Source organism: Ammodytes marinus (genome assembly GCF_949987685.1).
Source record: "Ammodytes marinus genome assembly, chromosome: 4".
Lineage (NCBI taxonomy): Eukaryota > Metazoa > Chordata > Actinopteri > Uranoscopiformes > Ammodytidae > Ammodytes > Ammodytes marinus.
In genome coordinates, this window is record NC_137233.1 from 10151798 (window position 1) to 10173774 (window position 21977).

At 39.7% G+C, this 21977-nt stretch overlaps 2 protein-coding genes across 2 annotated transcripts; both read right to left on the minus strand.

Annotated features, from left to right (window-relative positions):
* Positions 1-1660: 1660 nt before the first annotated feature.
* On the minus strand, positions 1661-4246 carry manbal (mannosidase beta like). The gene is made up of 3 exons (XM_080026500.1): positions 4135-4246; positions 3577-3767; positions 1661-2040 (listed from the first exon to the last, which is right to left on the minus strand). Exons 2-3 carry the CDS (start codon positions 3724-3726, stop codon positions 1930-1932), a joined length of 261 nt encoding a protein of 86 aa, XP_079882626.1. The 5' UTR covers positions 3727-3767; positions 4135-4246; the 3' UTR covers positions 1661-1929.
* Positions 4247-5022: 776 nt separating this feature from the next.
* On the minus strand, positions 5023-19294 carry nfatc2b (nuclear factor of activated T cells 2b). Its single transcript, XM_080026475.1, has 10 exons — positions 19066-19294; positions 16794-17730; positions 16526-16697; positions 15758-15960; positions 14971-15143; positions 14692-14832; positions 12971-13026; positions 12546-12678; positions 8930-9583; positions 5023-5507 (listed from the first exon to the last, which is right to left on the minus strand). Exons 1-10 carry the CDS (start codon positions 19190-19192, stop codon positions 5461-5463), a joined length of 2643 nt encoding a protein of 880 aa, XP_079882601.1. The 5' UTR covers positions 19193-19294; the 3' UTR covers positions 5023-5460.
* Positions 19295-21977: the final 2683 nt, after the last annotated feature.

Sequence of the window (21977 nt, forward strand, 5' to 3'; positions counted from 1 at the left end):
AAATATCAAGTAAATGTAAAAATGAATATATGTATATATATAGGGGAGAACGGGGGATGTGAGACATCGGGTAATGTGAGACACCCCCTGTATCTAGGCAATGGAACACATTTTTGGTCATGTGAGATATATGTTTTCAAGCCCCTCTCATTTCCCCTTGGTCATGAAAGAGAGGACCTCATGGTGATGTTGTAAGCATGTTTTTTTTCACAAAAATGTCTTTTTTGCATGTAAAAGTAAATTGTCTTGCTGTCAACTTAATCGATTGTTGTGCTAAAGCAAATTGATTCAGGTAGAAAAACGTATATCATACATGCTGATGAACTACCAACATATGAAACCATGTGATGATGATAACTGGAAATTAGCCTGATTTGCTGAGAGAGGTAGTTTTTTTCTCAAATTGTGGCAGTGGGGTAAAGTGAGGCAAATGCTGTGGGGTAAAGTGAGACAGTGTCTGTGCCCTATTTTACTGAATCCGTTATATTTGAGGTAGTAAGGAGACTAGTTTGAATAAGACAAAAGACAATGTGGGCTGGAGGTGGGAGTTGATGGTTGAAGGGGTGTCAGCAACGGCATGGTTTGGCACATATGTATGTGGGGGACAGGAGAGTGACCTTTAACATCAATAGACTCTAAGTACTATGTCTTTATTCAATGAATGATCCCAACAAAACAAATGCAGAAAAATATTAATCAAAGACTCAAAAGATGGAAAATGACAGCTGGGTCTAGTCCTGTGTTCTGAGTCCCAGGCTGTTCTAGCTGGTTCCGATTGTTCTTTGCTCTGACCCCCAGACACTAGCTGGCTCTAAGGGTCCTGTGTTCTGACCCCCAGACTGTGTTTTAATTTAACTGGTTCTATCTGTCATTTGAATGTTAATTATTGAAAATGAATTATATGGTGTATTTGATCAGTTACTTTCAAGTGTTTAGAAATGTTTTTTCTTAATTGACCAGACCCCATGATTCTGTTACTAGTCCGACATTAGTTTTAGAATATTTGGTTTTCAATCTATCTGTCAGGGTTCTAGCTGTTACAACATGTGTTGTTATTGTAGTTTCAGAGTGGAAAAAGTAAGTGGATCAGTTTACCCCCTTGATTTCTCTGGTCTGTCTCAGGTTACCCCACAGCTGGGGTAAACTGAGACACAACTTTTTTTTAAACAATTGTATTTCCACTGCCCTTTGTCATGAATAAATTCTGCTAATGCCCTTTTCTAGGAAACATCCTGAATTAATGGGAAATGTGTTAATTTGACTGATAAATCATTTTAGCTCCTTTAGAGGGTAGCAAATGTAAAAAGTGTCTCACATTACCCGTTCTCCCCTATGCCTATACAGTATAAATATGCTGCATTACCTGCAGTGAAATATGCTCTTATGGTGCCACAAAGCTGTAGCTTTATAAGTAAGTCATGCTGCATTCTGCCATACCAAGGGAGTAAATATAAGCACAGGACATGATTCATTCTGACTCATTTAAACCAAACTAAAATTCAGCAATGAATATAAACAGTTGAGTGGCATTCTTACATAATGCATTTATCTGTTGCAATACAAATACAATTCAGTAAGTGATATCCAATCATAAAAGAAAATAAATGTAAAACAAATGTACCCGATACAAAATGAACAATCAGTTGAATATGAATAGGATATTTTTTTATTGTTGGAACATTATTTTAGTATTTCATACCTGTAGTGATAAGAATAATTCATGACACACACATTCACACAGGCAGGCAGGTAAAGAGACACACACACACACACACACACACACACACACACACACACACACACACACACACACACACACACACACACACACACACACACACACACACACACACACACACACACACACACACACACACACACACACACACACACACACACACACACACACACACACACACACAGCTCGGTCTATCGCTTCTTTTTGCTTTCTTTCTTTGGTTTCTGTCGAATCTGAGGCGCTGGTCCTTTAGGTTTCTTCAGCTGTTCGGCGGCCTTGCCATCAGTTGACTCTGTCTCCTCCTGTAGAGCAAACACAGGAAGCATTACACACCCTGTCATTTCCAAATAAGTCCTTTGAGTCACTTATATAAATAAATATGGTGTGAATATATTCAAGACTGCTTTGCATGATTAGAAAAGTGTGTTTTGAAGATGTATGCAAGTGATGCTTTTGTTGTCCGACTTCTGCACATATAGCATTTTTTACCAAGGTAATATATTATTTTATATGTAAATGTTGCCACGAAACAGTTTGTGTTTTATTCAACATACTGTGCTGTGCATAGGGGTTAATAATATGTGATCAAAAGTTATATTATTTTGTTTCATTGCTTTCTATCACTTCTGACAGCTCACACTGTCTGTGAATGTATCTCAATTAAACCATGGAGTTCTCTGGAGGATAAATACACAAATACACACGCACAAACACACACTCAACCATATACATTCTGATGTGTTTCAGCACTTTCCCTCTGTCAGCGTTGTTTCTGTGAGTGCAATCTTCTTTGTGGCGAGCAAAGAATGAAAAGGCGACAGACTGTGGAGAGTAATCAGTGCATCTGATCACAATGTCTGAAAATAGAATAATGAGAAAGTGGGTTTAATTGCTCTTGTCTATAAATAATCTCTCCTGACAGTTGTTAGTGTGGAGATTGTGAGAGTAGCCCTTGGTGGCTCTGTCTTCATGGACGTTCAAAAATAAGATATTCTGCACAACACTTGCTAATTGAGGTCTGGCTTCTCTGGATTTCAGAAAGACTATGGTAACATTGTCTAGTGTTATTGCAAAACCTGTACGTCTGTCAAGGTAAAGTATTATTTGAATAGCACATGCAGCCACCACTAAAAGTATTTTTGTTGCACCCTTTCTGCATAGGTAAACATCATTACATAATATTAATCTTTCAGCCACTTGTAAAAAAGCATAAGCTATTTTTTTGAGAGATAAGGGATATTGTATACTGACCATGTCAGTGAAGTCAGATTTACCTGTAGGTATGATCTCATTCGAACTCATTCATTTAAACCAAACTGAATATACCCAACAGGTATATGCAGGGATAACTGTTACTTTTTGTACGCCTAATGTCATATCAAATGGAAAAAATGGAAAATATAAACTAGTATATATGAAAGTAGGGGATACAATTTGCTTTTCAACAAGTTGGCACGTACATCGAAGCAAGCATTTTTCTAAGGGATACATTCTGCTTTTACACAAGAAGTATCAGGTAGAAGGTATGGATACGGTGATGTATTTCATCATGTCTTTATTGTCATATGCAAGAAAATGATAATGATGCTTTTTGTATAGCTCACTTGTTTCTATATGAGGGTGTTATTGTTTCACTTGCTTCTGTCATGGGTGTGTTTGTAATACATTTTGATATCCGTTTATCATTGCAGGCATTTTATTTGTTCATTATTTGCAAAAAATGCCTTTTATGAATTCGCCAAAAACTACAGGAGGTAATAGCAAGGTGAGGGGAACACAGTTAGAAAATAGAAAGAAGAGCAAATGCTCCTCTCCTTCACCCTTTCTGTCCTCCTTACCAGTTCATGTCCTTTAGATGTGGGGAAGATGACAGCCAGGATGCAGATGAGCTGGAAGATGGCTCCCAGAAAGAGTCCGTAGCGCAGTAGGCTCTCCAGGAAGGTGGCCTCAGGGACCTCTGGAGGGGACAGGTCCAGGTCTGCAGACATGGTGCTCCCGGCTCTTTTGATCCGGTTTTGCGCAGGAACCCCTGCACCCACAGTAAGATCAAGGTTGAATGACCGAAAATGTGTCAGTATGGCTAATCATTGGGGAGGAGACCATCTGTTTCTTGTGGAAGCTGTAGCCCCACCCCACACTATAAACTTAAAACAATACACAACTTCTGAAATGTAATTCAAATCATACATCCTGCTCTTGTATAGAAAAGGGCGATGAAAAAACATTTATTCTAGATTTCTAATTTGCTATTTGGGATAGACCTGTATGGGACGCACATTCACAACGCCGCTCTGGATAATTGACAACACATCAAACCAGTGTGACCACTTTGTTAAAAGCGTGTATGAGCTATGCATGACCATTAATGCAACGTAACATGTTAATTACAGACTTACCGGGAACAGGAATACTCCAATCCCAAAGCTGGGGAACACTTTAAAGGGAAGATGTAAATTCTTCAGCTGACAAAGGGAGAAAAAAAAAACATCCGTCGATGGGAAGTGACGTCACGGATAGGCAATCCGCCTCCGGTCCCGTCGGTGATTGTTTTGAAAATGTCGCCCCCTAACGGCAATAACTAACCTTTTTATTTATTATTTCTAAATGCTTCAGTGGAAAAAAATAATAGAAAATCGTGTGCTTTCTCCTCTCACTGTTTGAGATAAAAGTGTTCGGTTAGCCTTCAATAAACTTGATATGGTGTTTAGCTTCAGCTATTAGCCTGGTTACTTATAACTACCTTTCATGTCTTAGATGTTTGCATTGTTGTAAGGAAATAAGAATAAGACAATAATTTAATTTCCAATGACTGTGCCTGTATTTGTGGTGAATGTGATAATCTTGAAACTTATAGGCTAGCCTACATATCTGATGGACTTACGGTAGGCTATATAGCCTAGTTACTTTCTTACACTGTATTGCATCAAGAATTCAACACTGAAATAAACCTTTTTATTTTAAATGTAATATTACCTTTGAGAATATCATACACATAGGTCTATCTGGGTATTTAGACATTTTCACTGATTTGAGCTACACTTTTTTGGCATATGTTTATTATTCATTACAAGACAAACCTGCCTGTTCTATAAGCAGAAGTTTGAAAAATATAACTTTTCCTTGTTTAGAACTAATATTTTAAATACACTCAATAGTGGCTAAATAATGGCGTCATGGCAGGTAGTTGTATTCCTGCTCTTAATGAATGCTGACACACAGATTCATATAATAAACTGATTTTATTTAATATAAAATATTGTATACACAGGTACAAAGAGCAGTTGTACAAATATATGAACAGATAGAAGTCAAGTCAGATAAAATAACCACACAATAGATACACTGTATTATGTATAAGGTACATGTTCTGCTACCTTGGCTAAAATATATGGCAATATTGAAGGCTAACAAAGAGCTAACTTGCTTTTCAATGTAACATCTTAGTTTTAGATGCAAATATTGCCCAGTGAAGACTTTCCTAGGGCCACAGAATGACAATTTAGTCTTGAAATAAAGTCAACACAAGCATATAGCGGTTCTGTTTCTACTGTTTGGCTTCAATGCCTACCACGAATTCTTTTCACATTTGTTTTATTACCATTCTTACAAGTACAAGCATCCTCCAAGACAATCAGGATTTCATATTTATAGTTTCTGATCTCCATATATTATGTTTACGCTTCAAATCTGATGAACATCAGGGCTGCTGCAGGAGTCCAGGATCACTCTCCATTGTGGCCTTTCAGGTCTCTTCTTATGATGTCATGCACTAGAAAATGTTACAAGTAGGGGTGAGCAACTTTGATGATCACAATTACGCAGATGCAGAATGATAAATCAAGACAAAATACTTACTTTTTGTAATTCTGTGAAGGATTTCAAAGCATTTTCGTATTCATATACCCATATAAGGAAAGATTTATATACCATTCTGATGTTGAAAGCATGTGACTAAAAGGAAACAATTCCAGTAAAAGCTGTTATAACTTTTTGATTAATCCTAAAGTTACTTGTTTGATTTGTTACGGGGCTCAGGGTATAATGACATCTACAGCCGTTTTTTGGTTTTAACACTACCACTAGGAGTCGCCAAACTTGAACTTTTGCGGGGGAATTGTATGATTCTATTCTATTATAGATAGAAAACAGATGACAGTAAGGGGGAGGGAGATATATGGGGAGTGCAACAAAAGTCCAACCTGACTTGAACCTGAGTTATTGTGGTTTGTGGTTAAAAAAACAATGGTGTCCCTAGAAATATTCTGATTTCATACATTTCCATCAGTCCAATGATAGCTAGAAATCTCTATTTGTGTTGCAGTTAAATTAACGTCCACTAGATGTATCTATTTCATTGAACAAAGTTAAGTGCAATGGTTTAGGGGCTGATCAATGATCTTTTTCTTTCAAAAAATTATTTAAAAATTATCGGAAAAATGTAAATAATGATAACATAAAAATAATTGTTTTAATTGGTCAATTTGCTTTTGATGCTTAATAAGATAGAATGTTTCCCCAGTCTGTATAAGAGACCAGAACAAAGGACAAAGCTGCTTTTTGATTGTACCATAGGTGCATCTGAATGTATTTGCCAATACAGGAAACGTCTTGTTTCTATCGTCAATCAGGAGTTAACTGAAACTTTGCCCCAGAGTGAACAAGGTCAGGGTTCATCACTTGTTCTCATGATTCATGGTAGAGTTGCTTCTTTCCCCTTCACTTCCCTAATAAATAAGTTTTAGATTTATCAAAATGAAGACTAAATGTGCTCTTGAAGCTTCTACGAATGTTACTTTACTTGCAGATGTGTGTGTGTGTGTGTGTGTGTGTGTGTGTGTGTGTGTTAGAGAGAGAGAGAGAGAGAGACTGAGAGACACTGAAAAAGATTGGAAAGTGGATAGAAAGGCCTAACAGAAAACCACAGGAAGGATTTGGAGGCGCACTGTTGCAGTGTGCTTGTATGCATTTGCAAACTGGACCACAATTACTCATCCCACAGGCTTTGATATGTCACGTCTGAGTTAAAGTTTGTATGTTTTCTGTTTCTTGATTGTATATTCCATTATTTCATTTTTGTCTGTGAATACAGTATCCTCTACTGCTCAGCCAAACAATTCAGTGATCTCATGCCTTGTTAAGGACTTTAAAAACAAAAACAAAACAAGCATAAGTAGGGGGAGACAGAGATCCATTAGAAGGGTATATAATCACATATAATGACATCTTATCCATCTCTATGAGTTAATCAAATGGGGATAATGACACATTAATGCGTCCTCAAGAACATCAGTAGGGTTTAGCACTCGTTAGTACATGAACATGAGGAAAGTAATTATGTGAAGAACGAAAATGAGAACTCGAAACCCTGCATACTTCCCTGCCAATCTCTGTATAATTGCATTCTTGTTGGTTTGATTGATTTAAAAGCAGACACCAGTGAGACATATTTGAACGATAGATTATAAATGGCTTTTCACCAATCCGCTCACAAATCACCACTTACAATCATATGAAAAAGTTTGGGAACCCCTCTCAGCCGGCATTATAATTGACTCTGCTTTCACAAAAAAAAGATAAAAGTGATATGTCTTTAATTTACCAGGAACAGCTAAGTACTGGGATGTTTTCCAAACAAAGATTTTTTGAAAAGCAGTATTTGGTTGTATGAAATAAAATAAAATGTGAAAAACTGGCTGTGCAAAAATATGGGTACCCTTGTGGTTTTGTTGATTTTAATGCCTGTAACAGCATGTAAAACTGATGACTTTAAACGCAAAGTTGGTTGGATTATGTTGTTAAGCCTTGAACCTCATAGAATTGTCTGTTTAATCATGAGAAAATGTATTTTAGGTGCCTAAATGCAAGTTGCACTTCTCTTTGACTCTCTGCTGAAGTGAGACAGAATGGGATCATCAAAACAGCTCCCAAAAGATCTGAAAAACAAAGATTATTCATTGTCATGGTTTAGGGGAAGGCTACAAGAAGCTTTCCCAAAGGTTTCAATTGTCAATTTCTACTGTAAGGAACGTTGTCAGGGAATGGAAGGACACAGGCACAGTTGCAGTTAAACCCAGGTCTAGCAGACCAAGAAAAGTACAAGAGCGGCATATGCGGCGGATTGTGAGAATGGTTGCACACAACCCAAAGATCACCTCCAAAGACCTGCAAGAACATTTGGCTGCAGATTGTGTATCTGTACATGGTTCTACAATTCAGTGCAATTTGCACCAAAACATCTGTATGGCCGGGTGATGAGAAGGAAGCCCTTTCTGCGCCCACGCCACAGATACAGTTGCATGGAGTATGCAAAAGCTCATTTAGACAAGCCAGCTTCATATTGGAAGAAAATGCTTTGGACTGATGAGACAACAATTAAGTTATTTGGTCTTTATAAAAAGCAGATGTTTTGGTGCAAATTGCGCTGAATTGTTGAACGATGTACAGATACACAATCTGCAGCCAGATGTTCTTGCAGGTCTTTGGAGGTGATCTGTGGGTTGTGTGCAACCATTCTCACAATCCTCCACCTATGCCGCTCCTGTTTTTTTCTTGGTATGCTATGCCTGGGTTTAACTGCCACTATGCTTGTGTCCTTCCATTTCCTGACAACGTTCCCTACAGTCGAAATTGACAATTGAAACCTTTGGGAAAGCTTCGTGTAGCCTTCCCCTAAACCATGACAATGAATAATCTTTGTTTTTCAGATCTTTTGGGAGCTGTTTTGATGATCCCATTCTGTTTCACTTCAGCAGAGAGTCAAAGAGAAGTGCAACTTGCATTTAGGCACCTAAAATACATTTTCTCATGATTAAACAGACAATTCTATGAGGTTCAAGGCTTAACAACATAATCCAACCAACTTTGCGTTTAAAGTCATCAGTTTTACATGCTGTTACAGGCATTAAAATCAACAAAACCACAAGGGTACCCATATTTTTGCACAGCCAGTTTTTCACATTTTATTTTATTTCATACAACCAAATACTGCTTTTCAAAAAATCTTTGTTTGGAAAACATCCCAGTACTTAGCTGTTCCTGGTAAATTAAAGACATACCACTTTTATCTTTTTTTTTGTGAAAGCAGAGTCAATTATAATGCCGGCTGAGAGGGGTTCCCAAACTTTTTCATATGACTGTAGTTTGAAGAATACAGACCCCCTTAGAAAAACAGTATGTGACAGTAACACTCACCATCCTCCAGGTAAGCATAGCGAAGGTTCTCTTGTTTTACTGCGACCCTCTCCGGAGCTGCTTCCTCGTGGTTTCCTCTACCGGAGCCCATCTGGGTCAGAGGCTGGCTGCATGTCTCCGCTCGGCTTCCGCCCTTTCCTTGAGCTTGGCTGTGGATGTATCTTGAAGGTGGGGACTTACCCAGTGGCAGCGCTGACTGCACAAAGCTCTGATGTCTTGACACCAAACAGGCCTCGAATGTATCGCCGACCTGAGGACCCTCGCCCAGTTTGCCCATAGGGACTCTGGCACTGACACACTGGTTGGGAATGGAGGCAGGGTGGGAGGCCATTGGGGAAGCACCGAGCAGGGCCGTACCGCAGTTGCTGTAATGTTGGTTTGCCGTGTGGTACAGCGCCGGGCTGTTGATCAGACTGCTGGATCTGGACTGGTAATAAACCGATTGGTCATCCAGCGGATCAGGGATTAACACATGGGCTCTGGGGTCTAGAGTGGTTAGATGATACAGTGTCGGAGAAACGTTCAAGGCTTGATGGTTGCTGTCCTGCTCCAGGTGATGGTAGAGTGACTTCATTGACAGGCCAGAGCGAGACTGATGGTCTGTGTAGCCGTACGAATTCAACTGGTAGTCATCCAATGGCTCTGCTTTCACGGCTAGAATACAAATACAGAGTTTATTTGACCATGATGGGAGTAAGAGATAGGTATAGGTTTATCATCAGTTCACTGGCAAGAGTGCCAGGAACAACTTACAGTCTCTGTGAGGGCTGTACCAATATCAGCATTCTAAGGGGCCACTCACACTAGGGCCGCGGCCCCGTGCCAAAGCTCATTAGCATACTAAAGTCTAGAACGTTTGGCTAGTGTGACCACGCCATCCGTATTCCAGCACGGAACAGCCCCTTGGCCACGGCACACCTGGGAGAGGTGTGCCGTGGCCAAAGTACAGATGCTAATGAGATGACACGCGCACAAGCAAGCGCACAGGCGGCGTTCCTGACGTGAATTTATTAAGGATGCACTGTCCGTTAACGTCCGCTGCCTTACTAGTCGGCACCAGAATTGCCCACCACTTGGACTTGTAGCTATAATGTGTGAGAATTAACGTGTGTGTAAGCCTAGGTGTGGGCTAATAAAAGAGGGAGAGAGCTAATTAGGTCGGCTCAGAAAGCACAGCAAAAAGGTTTTCGTGTTTACTCACGTTCGTCAGATGATTTTTTTTCTTTTTCCTCCCGTCAGCTGTCATAACTGCATTTACGCATGGCGGTGGAGACGCACCCAAAACAACACACCGCAGCCCGGTGATAAGGAAACAGTAGCCTACACTAAGGTTTAACAAGAAACTTTATAAAGACACTTAAAAAAACGATCTCTGCCCATACAAAAAGTTCTGACTTGGATTTGATGGAGCGATCGATGTGTACAAAACCATCCGGATACATATGGTCTGATGACGGGCCGTTATATTAATAATAAACAGCGTGCTGCACAAATATGAGACTGTTCACCGCGACCTATTACGTCAAGACTACATTTAAAAAAAAACAATAGCTTAAGGATTCTCGTTGCTCTAATGTGGAAGTGGAATATTTGATGCAAATTTGGCCGGATGAAAATATTCACAAACAGTCGTATAGCCTACAAGTAGACTAAGCTCCAAATCCTAAACGTGCACGGTGACGTAGGCAAGGTGCAAGTGTGCCCAGGCCACGAGCAGTGTGAGCACGGGCCTGCGGGGGGAGTGGGGAGGGGGGGGAATCGTGCTGAATCGTGCTGAGCACGGAACAGGCAAACGGCACTAGTGTGAGTGCGCCCTAACATCCTAACATTGGCAATGTTAACAGTCTGATATTAAGCTGGCATATGTTAACTGATTTTGTCCTGTTAACTTGCTAAAAGTAATTATTTTCCAATAAACTCAAGTACAGCTGATGCTGACGAATGTCATTAGTTTTGCAGGTGTCCGGTAAAAAGATAAAGTAGTTGGCAAATTAAATGGGTTGTACGGCTATCCACCCAAGGCTCAAGCAATATCACTCTGATCCACAAATGCCAACCTCTTGGTGATGCTAGAGCAAAAGTCAATGGATCAACAAAGTCATATGATTCATCTTCTTGGAATCATAAAAGTCTCTACAAAATGGTGTGCCAATCCATCTAATAGATATCAAGCTATTTCAGTGAAAATGTGAAACATTTGACCTGCTGGTGGCTCTCAAGGAAAAGGCAGAGAATCACCAAAATCATCAGGATTCATCCTCTTGTGACTCTCTCTGAATATCTGTACAGGATGACGTTGCAATCCATTGGATGAGATTTTTTGACTGGACCGACCAACCGAGTGACATACATTGAGCCATGCTAGCTATACTAATATGTTACAGCGACTGGTTTATTTACACCAATTAAAAATCATGATGAAGGAGTGTAATTTAGATTTCTTTGACGTACACCCCTTTTCCTCAACCAGCCTCATCTATTTCTAGTGAGGCCCTTTGTTTCCTAAAATGTTAATGAATAAAAACACAAGTGTGTGTGTCTACATATCGGATGTGGGTATTTAATGTAGGCGAAGAAAGCATTAGTGATAACAGTAGAGGAGTGACCAATTTTCCCTCGATAGAGGAAGTGAGAGTTGTCACCCTACACAGAACCCTATATGCTGTGGCTGCAGTTCACTGCTATCAGCTTGAGTGGTGGATTTCTTGTGATATGGAATGATTTCTTGTTAAATGAAGACCATAGAAATCTTGTAGATAGTAGTAGCTGCTTCAGGTTGAAATGTTGTATTGCATTCATAACACATGTGACCTTATCTTACAAAGTGTTGCTATTTCCTGTATTATTTAAGTTTGACTTAATCACGGGATGGCTGACTTAGAACACTTTTGCCAAATTTTTAACATCTCAACCGTTTAATGTTCGGTTTATTTTCATTTTTATCTTTATTAACTGGCATCACTGTAAACACTCTAAAAACAGATACTGCATATTACTTAATTTAATTGATGTAACATTTTTACACTCAAAAATATTGAGTAGATTTCAAAGCTTAGAAATCAAGTAAAACAAACCATGAATAATGAGTAGATTTACTTAATATTTTCTATTCATAGTTTATTCTCAAAAATATCAATGAAACATACTGTAATTATTCTAAAATATTTACACAATGTAATCTGTCAGTCAAGTAATACATTTTGTTGATTAAATAAACTTACTTTATTTATTACATTTCACACAAATATTTCTGTTTAATTTTTACTCATGAATTTTGATTAAGTTAACCCAAATGCTCACCAAAATGATGTTTACTCATCTTTTTCAAGCAAAAAATACTTTTATATTACTGTTACATTTACTAAGCCCTTGAAATATTTTTTAGAGTGAAGGAAAAGTCAAAATGCACATTAACTGTGTTCCTTCTAGTGTTTGAGCCAGAGGTTTGGGTTGATAGAGGGGCAACCAATATTTCCTCACATCTCCAGACTGTTTGGCCAGGGGTTGCGAATTGATGACCTTTCTGTACCCTTTCTTGTTTCTCAAACATTCAAGGAAGCCCTACTCCTCTTGTGATGACAGAGCAGAGGTGGCTAGCATGCCCTCTGATACATACCTAGCACAGGAGTGTAGATGAAGTGCTGAGGCTGACTGCGTTTCTTCTTCCCGTTGATGACGTAAAAGTTGACTTTGGCTGGGTGGGAAATGGTCCGCTCTCGATAAGGAGGGACCTCGATAAACAGCATGTTCTAGACAGCAAATAGAAATAATGTTTTAACAGAGGGATATAGGCTACCCCAAATCTCTCAAATGTGTGTTTCAGATCAAAATGTAGCATCCAAAATACAAATCAAATATGATATCAGCATGTTGAGTTAGTCATCGTGTTTTGCTTTTTTTCACGTGTGTCACTTTGTAACAGCACCAGACGAAGTTGATGTAATCTTCGTATATATCTAGAAAAAGCAAATCTTTGGTTATGCAATATGATGCTACTGCATTAATGCATTTCTCGGTGCAGATAACTGTGAAATGACTCACGGCTTGTGTTTTGTCTCTGTCCACAGTTGCCTCTACCTCCCAGATTTGCTGTCCATCTAAAAAGCAGAAGGAAAACAGTGTACCAGGGTTAGGGTTTGACGGTAGTTTGATAGTTTGGGATGTACACTTGATTGCTTTCTTGAGGATAAAAGTAAGATGAAAAGATCGTTAGGTTAGGTTAGGTTTAACTTTATTGTCCCTGTGTGGAAATTTGGATTGGGCGCAGTGCATGATTGCTTCATAAAGACATACTTTACAATCAAAACCAAGAACAAATCAATCATAACAAAACAAACAAACATTTGAACATCATCTATGACATAGTGCTTAATAGTGCAAATTGCTGTATTGCATAAAAATGTAAGGAGTAGGGATGAAGTGCAGGTGTTAATATGTTATTGCACATTCCTCTAATGCACTAAAACGTGTGAGTAAAGCGTTAAGTGCTACAGTGCTAACCTATTTATTAAACATTGTTCGTCAGCAATGGAGGCTGAGACAAATGCTGGGTTTAAGAGGTGCTTGTGGTATTTTGTTACATTCCGGAGCCAGTCTAATTCTGTTTCCGGATTTGTACTAACTGGATTTAACTTCATATTTGCCATACAGATGTGTGAGTGTTATTGATTTACTTGTATTACTTTCAAAAAGAAAAAAAACTTTCATGAAGATATGAAATAAGCAAATTGTAATTTTTTTTAAATAGCAAGTTTTTTGGGCTGAAAAGAATTTATAAGAAATCAGAAGTCAGTCCTTTCTGTACATTACATTAGTCTACCGAATGTGAGCACGTTCATACACAGACAGTGGAATCTTTTATGTCTGGTTTAGTGTTTCACTCCCACCTCAGTTTGTTTTACTTAGTGTTTCTGTTTTCTACCCGCGCTACGATACAAAAAACAAAAGAAAACCTATGCTCTGGCTCTGAATCTTTATCAGTCTTTCTAACCACATCCTGTTGTATAAAACCCCACACCAAGTAACATGGAGGCTTTACATGCAGTCAACTGTACCCATCCAGCTCTCGAACCATGTAACCCAACTTCTTGTTTTTGCGTGGGAGGGGGAGCAGTTGCGAGGTGAGAAATTTCCGTGTAGAAATAAACAAAACGTTTCACCTCCAGTAAAACAGTAAAAGTTTAAAGTAATGGGCTTAGTTTGACAGAGTCAAATGTGTGGGCTGAAGCAAAGTGTGCGTCATTGAAAGTTGATGTTGCCCAGGCGACATGCAAATAATCTGAAAATACATATACTACACAAGTAGGTGGATTCACTCTAGCAGGATATTAAGAGGCCACACAGGTATCTATTTGGGTGTTGCACACAATATGAGTCTAGGATGAGGAACTATAGGTTGGTGTCAAAATACAGGCTCCACACATAATAATCACAAGCCAACAAAAGAAACCACACACGTTAAAGATTAACACCTCCTTCATGTGTACAGTAAATATAAAACAGCACCTCTATGATACATGTTAGAGGTGTTTTTTTACTGACAACATTTAAATTGTTTTAAATTTGTGAACTTTGGATGTGCTGGTAGGTGGAATTTCCTAGCTAGCCTTGCTCTGTACAAAATCTGTTTACCAATTTATAAGCCTTTTTCCACAAAAAGTTGTGCTTTGCTTTAAGTAATCTCAATTACAGTGATGGAAAGAGTTAACCTTACATACCATTACCAGACAATTCAATTAGTGCTGAAAATATCTCTGCCTTACTTTGTGTCTTCTCGGAGAATAGCACTTTGGAGTCAGTTGTGAAATTCTGCCCGGTAAGGACCATTTGTTGACCACCAAGTACTGAGCATCGGTCCAGGTCTTGCCTCTCCACTGCAGGGAGCTCCTGAGCCGAGCGCTGGGCTGAGGAAATAGGAACGTAGACAAGAGTTCTTAAAGTTAGTAAATTTGCCAACAACACATGAATAGCTGGAATGAAGTAATAACAGTAAACTTTTAGGTTTGCAAAATTCAGTTTATCAGGAATCAAGCACTCCTTACAGCATTCGATCGGATCAGAGGCAACTTGAAGAGACAGGAGCTGGCCTCCAGGTTGAGGAATGTGGACTCGAAACACCAAACGCACACGTGTGTTTTTCCGTCCAATGTCCGTCTCACCATTCCTCAATTCGATGTCTGCATTTCTAAGCTTCAGGATTCCCACGCAGTCAATCCTGTGCAATGTAAGAAGATGTGATGAGATTAATAAAGATAAAAATTGAGGCCTAAAAGATTTTTTTTTTTTAGAATCTTTTTGTGTTGACACAATCCCAATCAAAGCATTATTAGCTGATGAAGTCTGTCTTGATTAGTCAGATTAGATGTAATTTATAATTTATCTCACTAATGTTTTACAGTGATTCATTGTGCATCTACTACATCAAAGCGGTTACTGCCGCGAGCAGCCAATGTCTGGTACTGTAGGCCTTTCCTGGAAAACCTTTTTTGGCACACAGGAAGTGATGCATTTAATGTTTCCGTAGGCAGTAACAGCAACTTAATAGGAGCAAGAAAAGACAAAAACATTTAGCTTGCATGGGCAGCATAAGCTAACATGGGTGATGATTGAGATATAAGGAAAAGGACAAGAACAGTGCACACCACTGGGGATGGGCGTATCTCTGCAACTGTTACTTTCTAGAGATAAAGCATAAAAACACCACAGTAGTAATTGCTTGGTCAAAGACAACTGTCTTTAGTGATTTATGTTGCTGCCACATGTTTAGAGAATTTGTGATTGACGTGTGACTTTCTTGGTTAACATGTATCTCACAGTCTCCCTACTCACGCCACTGTCATGTGGTTCTTAGGCTCCAGGGGGATCTCCAACACTTTGTTCCCGTTGATGATCCTCTCCATGCTGGGTGCGGTGACCGTCCTTCCTGTCACACGGTGGACCTGGTAGAAGGCGTGGGGTTTCAGAAGCCTCTCGTCGGCCGTCCCTATGAAGATCTGCAGCCCCAATGGATCTGTTCCTCGGTACCCATGGAGCTAGTGAGGGCAACGTAGGCAAATAAATGTGCATGCTTCACACTGAATTAATCATAACTAGATAATACCATTAATGTCTGTGGTTGCAGACAACAACATCTCAATGTGGAATAAATCTCTTTTCCCCCTGGGCATGATTTCACAGGCCACTATCTAACCGGCTTAGCAAGGACCCTGCTTTGCATAGTCCTTTACTGCATCAGTGGCAGGAAATCCAACAACAGTGGCTTATTAATTAACTCACCAGAGCAGCAAGCCATGCAGCAATACTTGGACTACACAGTTTGTCAATATATCAGCTATTAAGTGTATATTTGAGCATTTTGAAAACACTGCTTGTCCTGGATAATTTGTCCTCATGGGAGTGGTGACGTGAAGCTCTTTCATTCATTTGCCTGGCTGTCGGTTTTACATAAACACAGCATAATCCAGGAAATACCACCCTACATGAACAATCTCATCTGCAACTTTAGTGTGGCAGTGATTTCTCTTTTCATGCTTGCTTTGTCTTTTGTTGCACACCCCAAATCCTCCATGCACGAGCCAAAAAAACAACAAAAAACACCTGAATTTCTGGATGCCCTCCGTTAGGTGTCTTCACAGCCCCACGACTGCCCTCCGTCTCATAGTGAGCTCGGTGGTGAGATCTGGGCTGCTGCTGGATGAGAAGCTCGTACTGACCGGACTGACTGGGCAACGGGCACTCTAAAGACAGAAGCGGAGCCACGGAGAGACCACTGGCGGGGAAACACAACAAGAGAAACGCAATAAGAATGACAAAATATGATAATCCAAAAAAACGTTTACCATAGTTCATATTACATATCACACACCCAAATGCTCCGTGGTGGACTGGATGATGAGGAGGAGGCCACACAGTTGGGAGCATATAGAAGGTTTCAGGCTTGTCGTACCCCTCTCCGTACACACAGTCCTGTCTCTGGGTCTGTGCGTGTACATCTCGCACCACTGCAGTAGGCACCACTCTGGGAGGTAGACTGGAGCTGAGGCCGCTCAGCACCTCCTCCAGGCCCGCAGAGGAGATCTGAGCTTGGGGCTGGTGGTACTGGTGGTGGAGGTAGTAGGAACCCTGCTGCTCATGGTGGGGCGAGGGAATGGGGCTGGGGCTCCTGGAGCGCTGCTTGACGGGAGTGCCCCCCCCTTGACAGGCATGGGACTGCTCGTAGCAGCGTTTACCGTGTGGTGAGGCAGAGCGGGAGCGCTGGTGGTGGTGCGATGAGGAGGCGCGTTGGTGCTGCGGCAGGAGATATGTTTCATCCGTGACGCTGTTACGAGGCGAGGCTCCAGGAGAGGAGTGGGCCGAGGAGGTGCCGATGCCCTGGAGGCCCGGGCAGAGGTCCAAGGCGAACAGTCCCATGCCACACCCAGCTCCGTTGGATGGGGAGACGTTGGGCGAAGGCGAAGGAGAGCGCGTTTCCACAGGCCAGCCCGTGGAGGAGTTGCTGCTGGCGGGGCTCACACACTCCCTGTAGGCGCCCAGAGCTTTGGTGCCAGGGCCAAGCTCAAGGCTGTGAGAGCTGAGCGAGTCGCCCAACAGAGTGATCTCAATCCTGGGGCTGGGAGCAGGTATGGTCTCTGGTCTCGATACCAGGCCCAGGGAGTCAAACTCTGCCCCAGGCAGGTGGTCCGTGGTGGGGCTCTGAGAGGAGGAGGCAGGCTGGATGGAGCTGGGGATGTACCCAATGTGATGATGGTCCACCACCAGTACAGGAGGCCGGTTGTCGGCCTGAAGAAGAGCACTTGAATCATCTGTAAAGAAACCAAAGTAAGGATTACGTTTTGCAAACATATTGAAAGTACCTGACTACTTGACTCCTACTACTACCCTGAGACAACTTAAAGTGGACATATTATAAAAACTGACTTTCTTAGTTTTTGTGCACACATATTTGGGTGTATGGTGCCCCTACCAGCCCACAAAAGCTGAAATAACTCACTATTTTGTACAGTTGAGGTCAGAATATTGTGTACATCTGCATGCTGTGCAAATGTGCTGCTGAGTGTGATGCAACACTTTGCAGCTCATAAGCATATCACACTTCCAATAGGTAACCCCAACCAACCCACTTTCTATCTAACAGACTGTGGACCATCAAGACCTGACGACACAACAACGTTTTCTCCCGGACTGCAACCGTCTTAATCAATAAATACCAACATTTGTATGATTTGTCAACATCATTTTCTTAAAAAACTTTTACTGTGTTTTTTAGCACTTTGACTACAGGTAATGTTCTTATAATCTGTCCCAGTGACTTGATATTTTTTAATTCATGGCTTTCAAAGTTACATTAACCCATTTTTGGGATTACTTTCTTTTGCAGGTTGCCTTTTTTCTTTTACACCAATATGATTCTCTATACTGTAACATTTGTTTCAATCAATGTTCATTTAAAAATATATTGGATATACTGTATTTCGACACAACCTTTTTGTTTTTCTTTACCTTTTTCAGTTTTGATTAATGATTCTTGACTTTTGCTTGGGGCTACATGTTTTTAATTTTTCTGTCTTATTATTTCTATTAGCCTCCTGCAAGGGTACAACTAAGCAAAATTCCTAGAATGTGTAAAACTACTTGCCAATAAAGCCTGATCCTGTATGTCCCTGTTTTAAAATTGAGATTTAAGGTGAGCACAGAGAAACTTTCCTTCTTCAACAGAATGAATGTGAAATGAGTCATTTAGTGTCGAAACTGTGCACATGCATCTTTCTTCACAGTGAAGGTCAAACATGCATCCAAGTGAATTACAAGAAAAAAACACCTTTTTGAGTGTATTTAAATATTTTAGCTAAAGACAGCATAGAGTCCTACTTAATTCTCTGTGTGCACTGAAGTGAAGCAGAAAGAAGGGTGTAGCTGATTTCCCTACTTAATTGTACTGAAAGAGGAGGATAACATCAGTACCTGACAGCTAAGTACTTAGCCTACTGATGGATATCCCAAAGGCACTTTAATACTAGTCTATACAATCTCAAAGCAGAACCACCATCCTCATATAATGTAGCCTAATACTAAGACAATAACATCATGTCAGTGCAAATGAGATATGATGTTGAGCAGAATCACTAATGCATACACACCTTTATCACAGCCGTCAGGGAAATATTCTCCAGGTGGATTGTAGAGAAACAGGTCGGAGAAGTCCAACTCCTCCTGACTGATGTCCTGACTCAGGCCCTCCGGTAGCCCCAAACCTCCAGAAGTCATCGCTACCTTAGAACGCAAAGATTTCCTTCTGAAAAGTAGGCTATGTATCTTTTGGAAGAACTTGTGGCATCAAACGCAAACTGAATTTACAGAGACGATACTAAAATAAAATCAAACTAACTATTTGTTTTTCAAGTTCAACACATGCGCGGCTGCTCGAATAAAAAACACGTTCAACACAGAGCGACATGAACGAAGGAGCGACAGACGCTTCCTGTCACTGCTGATGATGACAGGCAGACCTGCTTCTATCGCTCTCTCTTGTCTGTCTGTGTGTGTGTGTGTGTGTGTGTGTGTGTGTGTGTGTGTGTGTGTGTGTGTGTGTGTGTGTGTGTGTGTGCGTGCGTGCGTGCGTGTGTGTGTGTGTGTGTGCAACCTCCCAACACAGGTCTCATTTCCTCTTGTGTGTAAGCTACAGTCATCGTGTAGCCTACCTGTTATTATGCAAAATATATCCTGTAGGCTCTATGGTCAAATTATATTGTATGCTTCTTAACCTTTATTTAACCAGGCAAAATTGCTTGAGGTCATATGACCTCTTTTCCGAGCAAGGCCTGGCCAAAATGGCTAATATTTTCTTTGCATAAATAATTTGGGGGGTTTAAACAAAGATAGGAGTTGTTCAAGTGCATTTATGTAAGGTGAGGTCAGTTTAAAAAAAATAGACATAGGCTACAGCTAAAAACACGGACTAACACGGAAGTCGTATTTGGGCCACAGGGAAGAAAAAAAGTTAGGGGATTTAAGGATTTTTTTTTTTAAATTATGCATTTCTAGAATAAAGTCGAAATGTCGAGAATAAGACGAAATACAAAATTGAGAAAAAAAAGTGAAGAGGAAGTTTTTTAAATGGGTTTTATTAATATTTTCTTAAATTATACACTTTGAGAATAAAGTCAAAATTTCGAGAATCAAAATTTCGCCTTTATTCTCGAAATGTCTACTTCATCCTTGTGAAAATATAATATAATATAAAAAAACGTCCTCCTCTTTCCTTCACAGTATTGTATTTCGACTTAATTCTCGAAGTGCATAATAAATAAATTCAAATATTTAAAAAATTAAATACAAAATAAATTCCTCCTCTAATTGTTTTTCTTCCCTGTGTGTATTCCGTAGACTATAAAGGTGAACAGCGATAGAAAAAAAACATAAAACTATTTACATACAAGTAATTAAAAAAAATAAGTGTATAAATAGCCTCGATAAAAAGAAACAGTTACAAGTAACAGACAACTTTTCTAGAAGTTTAATGTTTCTGTAAATTGTGAACAAATACAAATAGTACAAAGCAATTCACAGCCTAGTAAATGACTAATATCGTTGTGGGAGGACTGCATTTACATATGCATAGGCTTTCAGTGTTAAGGCAGAATTACGTGTTTTAACATAATTAATATTTGACAATAATGTCTGAGGAAATAGTAAATAAAGTAACGTGAATAAACTAAATATGTCTTTAAAAAAATTAAAAATCGGGACAGCCTTTATAACATAGGCTCCACCTAGCGATTCTTGTTTGCACTGAATAAATAACATATGACATAAAATAAATATAGAGTTAGTGAAAGCAGCCTTTGGCCTCTGGGTGGCGGTATTGTACAATTGCCATCCACACAGAAGTTCTGTTGCTGTTTAAAGGGTCATTTCAACCACAACTTACAGAAAAACACCTTTGGTACTTTATGAATGTAATTATATTTAAACAATATTTAGGGGAATCGTTCCATAAAATATTCTACAAACTAACATTTTTAAACATTCTTCCACAATATTTAGCTGATTGTGCAACTGTCCCTGTGTCTCTTTTTAATGCAGATATCTACTTTTAACAGCTGTCTTTCTTTGATCAATAGTAGTAAAACACAATTCACTTATTTTAAGTTGTTTTAGTTTTAGAAAAGCATTTTCCAAATACATGTGAATTAATATAACATTCTTAATAGCTATACCACTGGAGGTAGGTGAATCATACTGAAAGTTTTTTTTTTTTTTGTATTCGATTTTTTTGTAACTTGGTCCAACTGATCCTTTAAATAATAACCGGCTCTTAGAATTTGAATGGGCAGATAAGTATTAACTTATTATTCATATGCATCCTATGTGCAACATTAGAGTTCTACAGTATAACTGATGTATTCCAACAGGTCAGTGATAAAAGTTTAGACTTGTCTTGTGTCACTAATCTTAGCATGAAAAACAATCTTGAGCTATGCATGAAGCATGGAAATGCTTGGAGGCCTTTGAAACCTCTTGTGACTAGTTCCTGAGCTGAAGTCACTAGTTCCTGAGCTGAAGTCACTAGTTCCTGAGCTGAAGTCACATATGTGAGTCTTTGGGTCTTGTGAATAAAGACTTGAGGTGGCGTGAAAACTGCCAGGGTGGGGAAGTAAAGAACGTGACAAACTGATAACAGGTGTCACTTTACTTTCAGATCATGAGTCTTCAAATAACTGTCCCTTGTCCTTTAACCTCATACGAGCAACTTTTAAATGTTACTTAAACGGTCACCTTTTTCTTCTGATGATAATAAATTACCTGTAACAGCAAACGAGACCATCAGCAAAAACAACGCTATTTTGATATACTTCTTATTAATGTCTTTACAGGCAGACCAGAACATCCTCTGTTTATGAACGGTACTAAATCAAAGTTCACTCTGCGTCACCATCGTCATATTATCATTCCAACATAATCACATAAATCACATAAATACATTACCACATTGCGGTGCATGTCGTAAAAACAATACCGCTACAGTCAACAGAAACTGTAACCTCCTCGT

Coding starts and splice junctions, on each gene's coding strand:
- manbal (XM_080026500.1), bottom strand. CDS start 3,726: ATGTCTGCAGACCTGGACCTGTCCCCTCCAGAGGTCCCTGAGGCCACC. Junction 2,041..3,576: donor CATCTAAAGGACATGAACTG/GTAAGGAGGACA, acceptor TTTGCTCTACAG/GAGGAGACAGAGTCAACTGA.
- nfatc2b (XM_080026475.1), bottom strand. CDS start 19,192: ATGACTTCTGGAGGTTTGGGGCTACCGGAGGGCCTGAGTCAGGACATC. Junction 17,731..19,065: donor CCCTGACGGCTGTGATAAAG/GTGTGTATGCAT, acceptor GTTTCTTTACAG/ATGATTCAAGTGCTCTTCTT. Junction 15,144..15,757: donor AAGAACCACATGACAGTGGC/GTGAGTAGGGAG, acceptor TACATTGCACAG/GATTGACTGCGTGGGAATCC.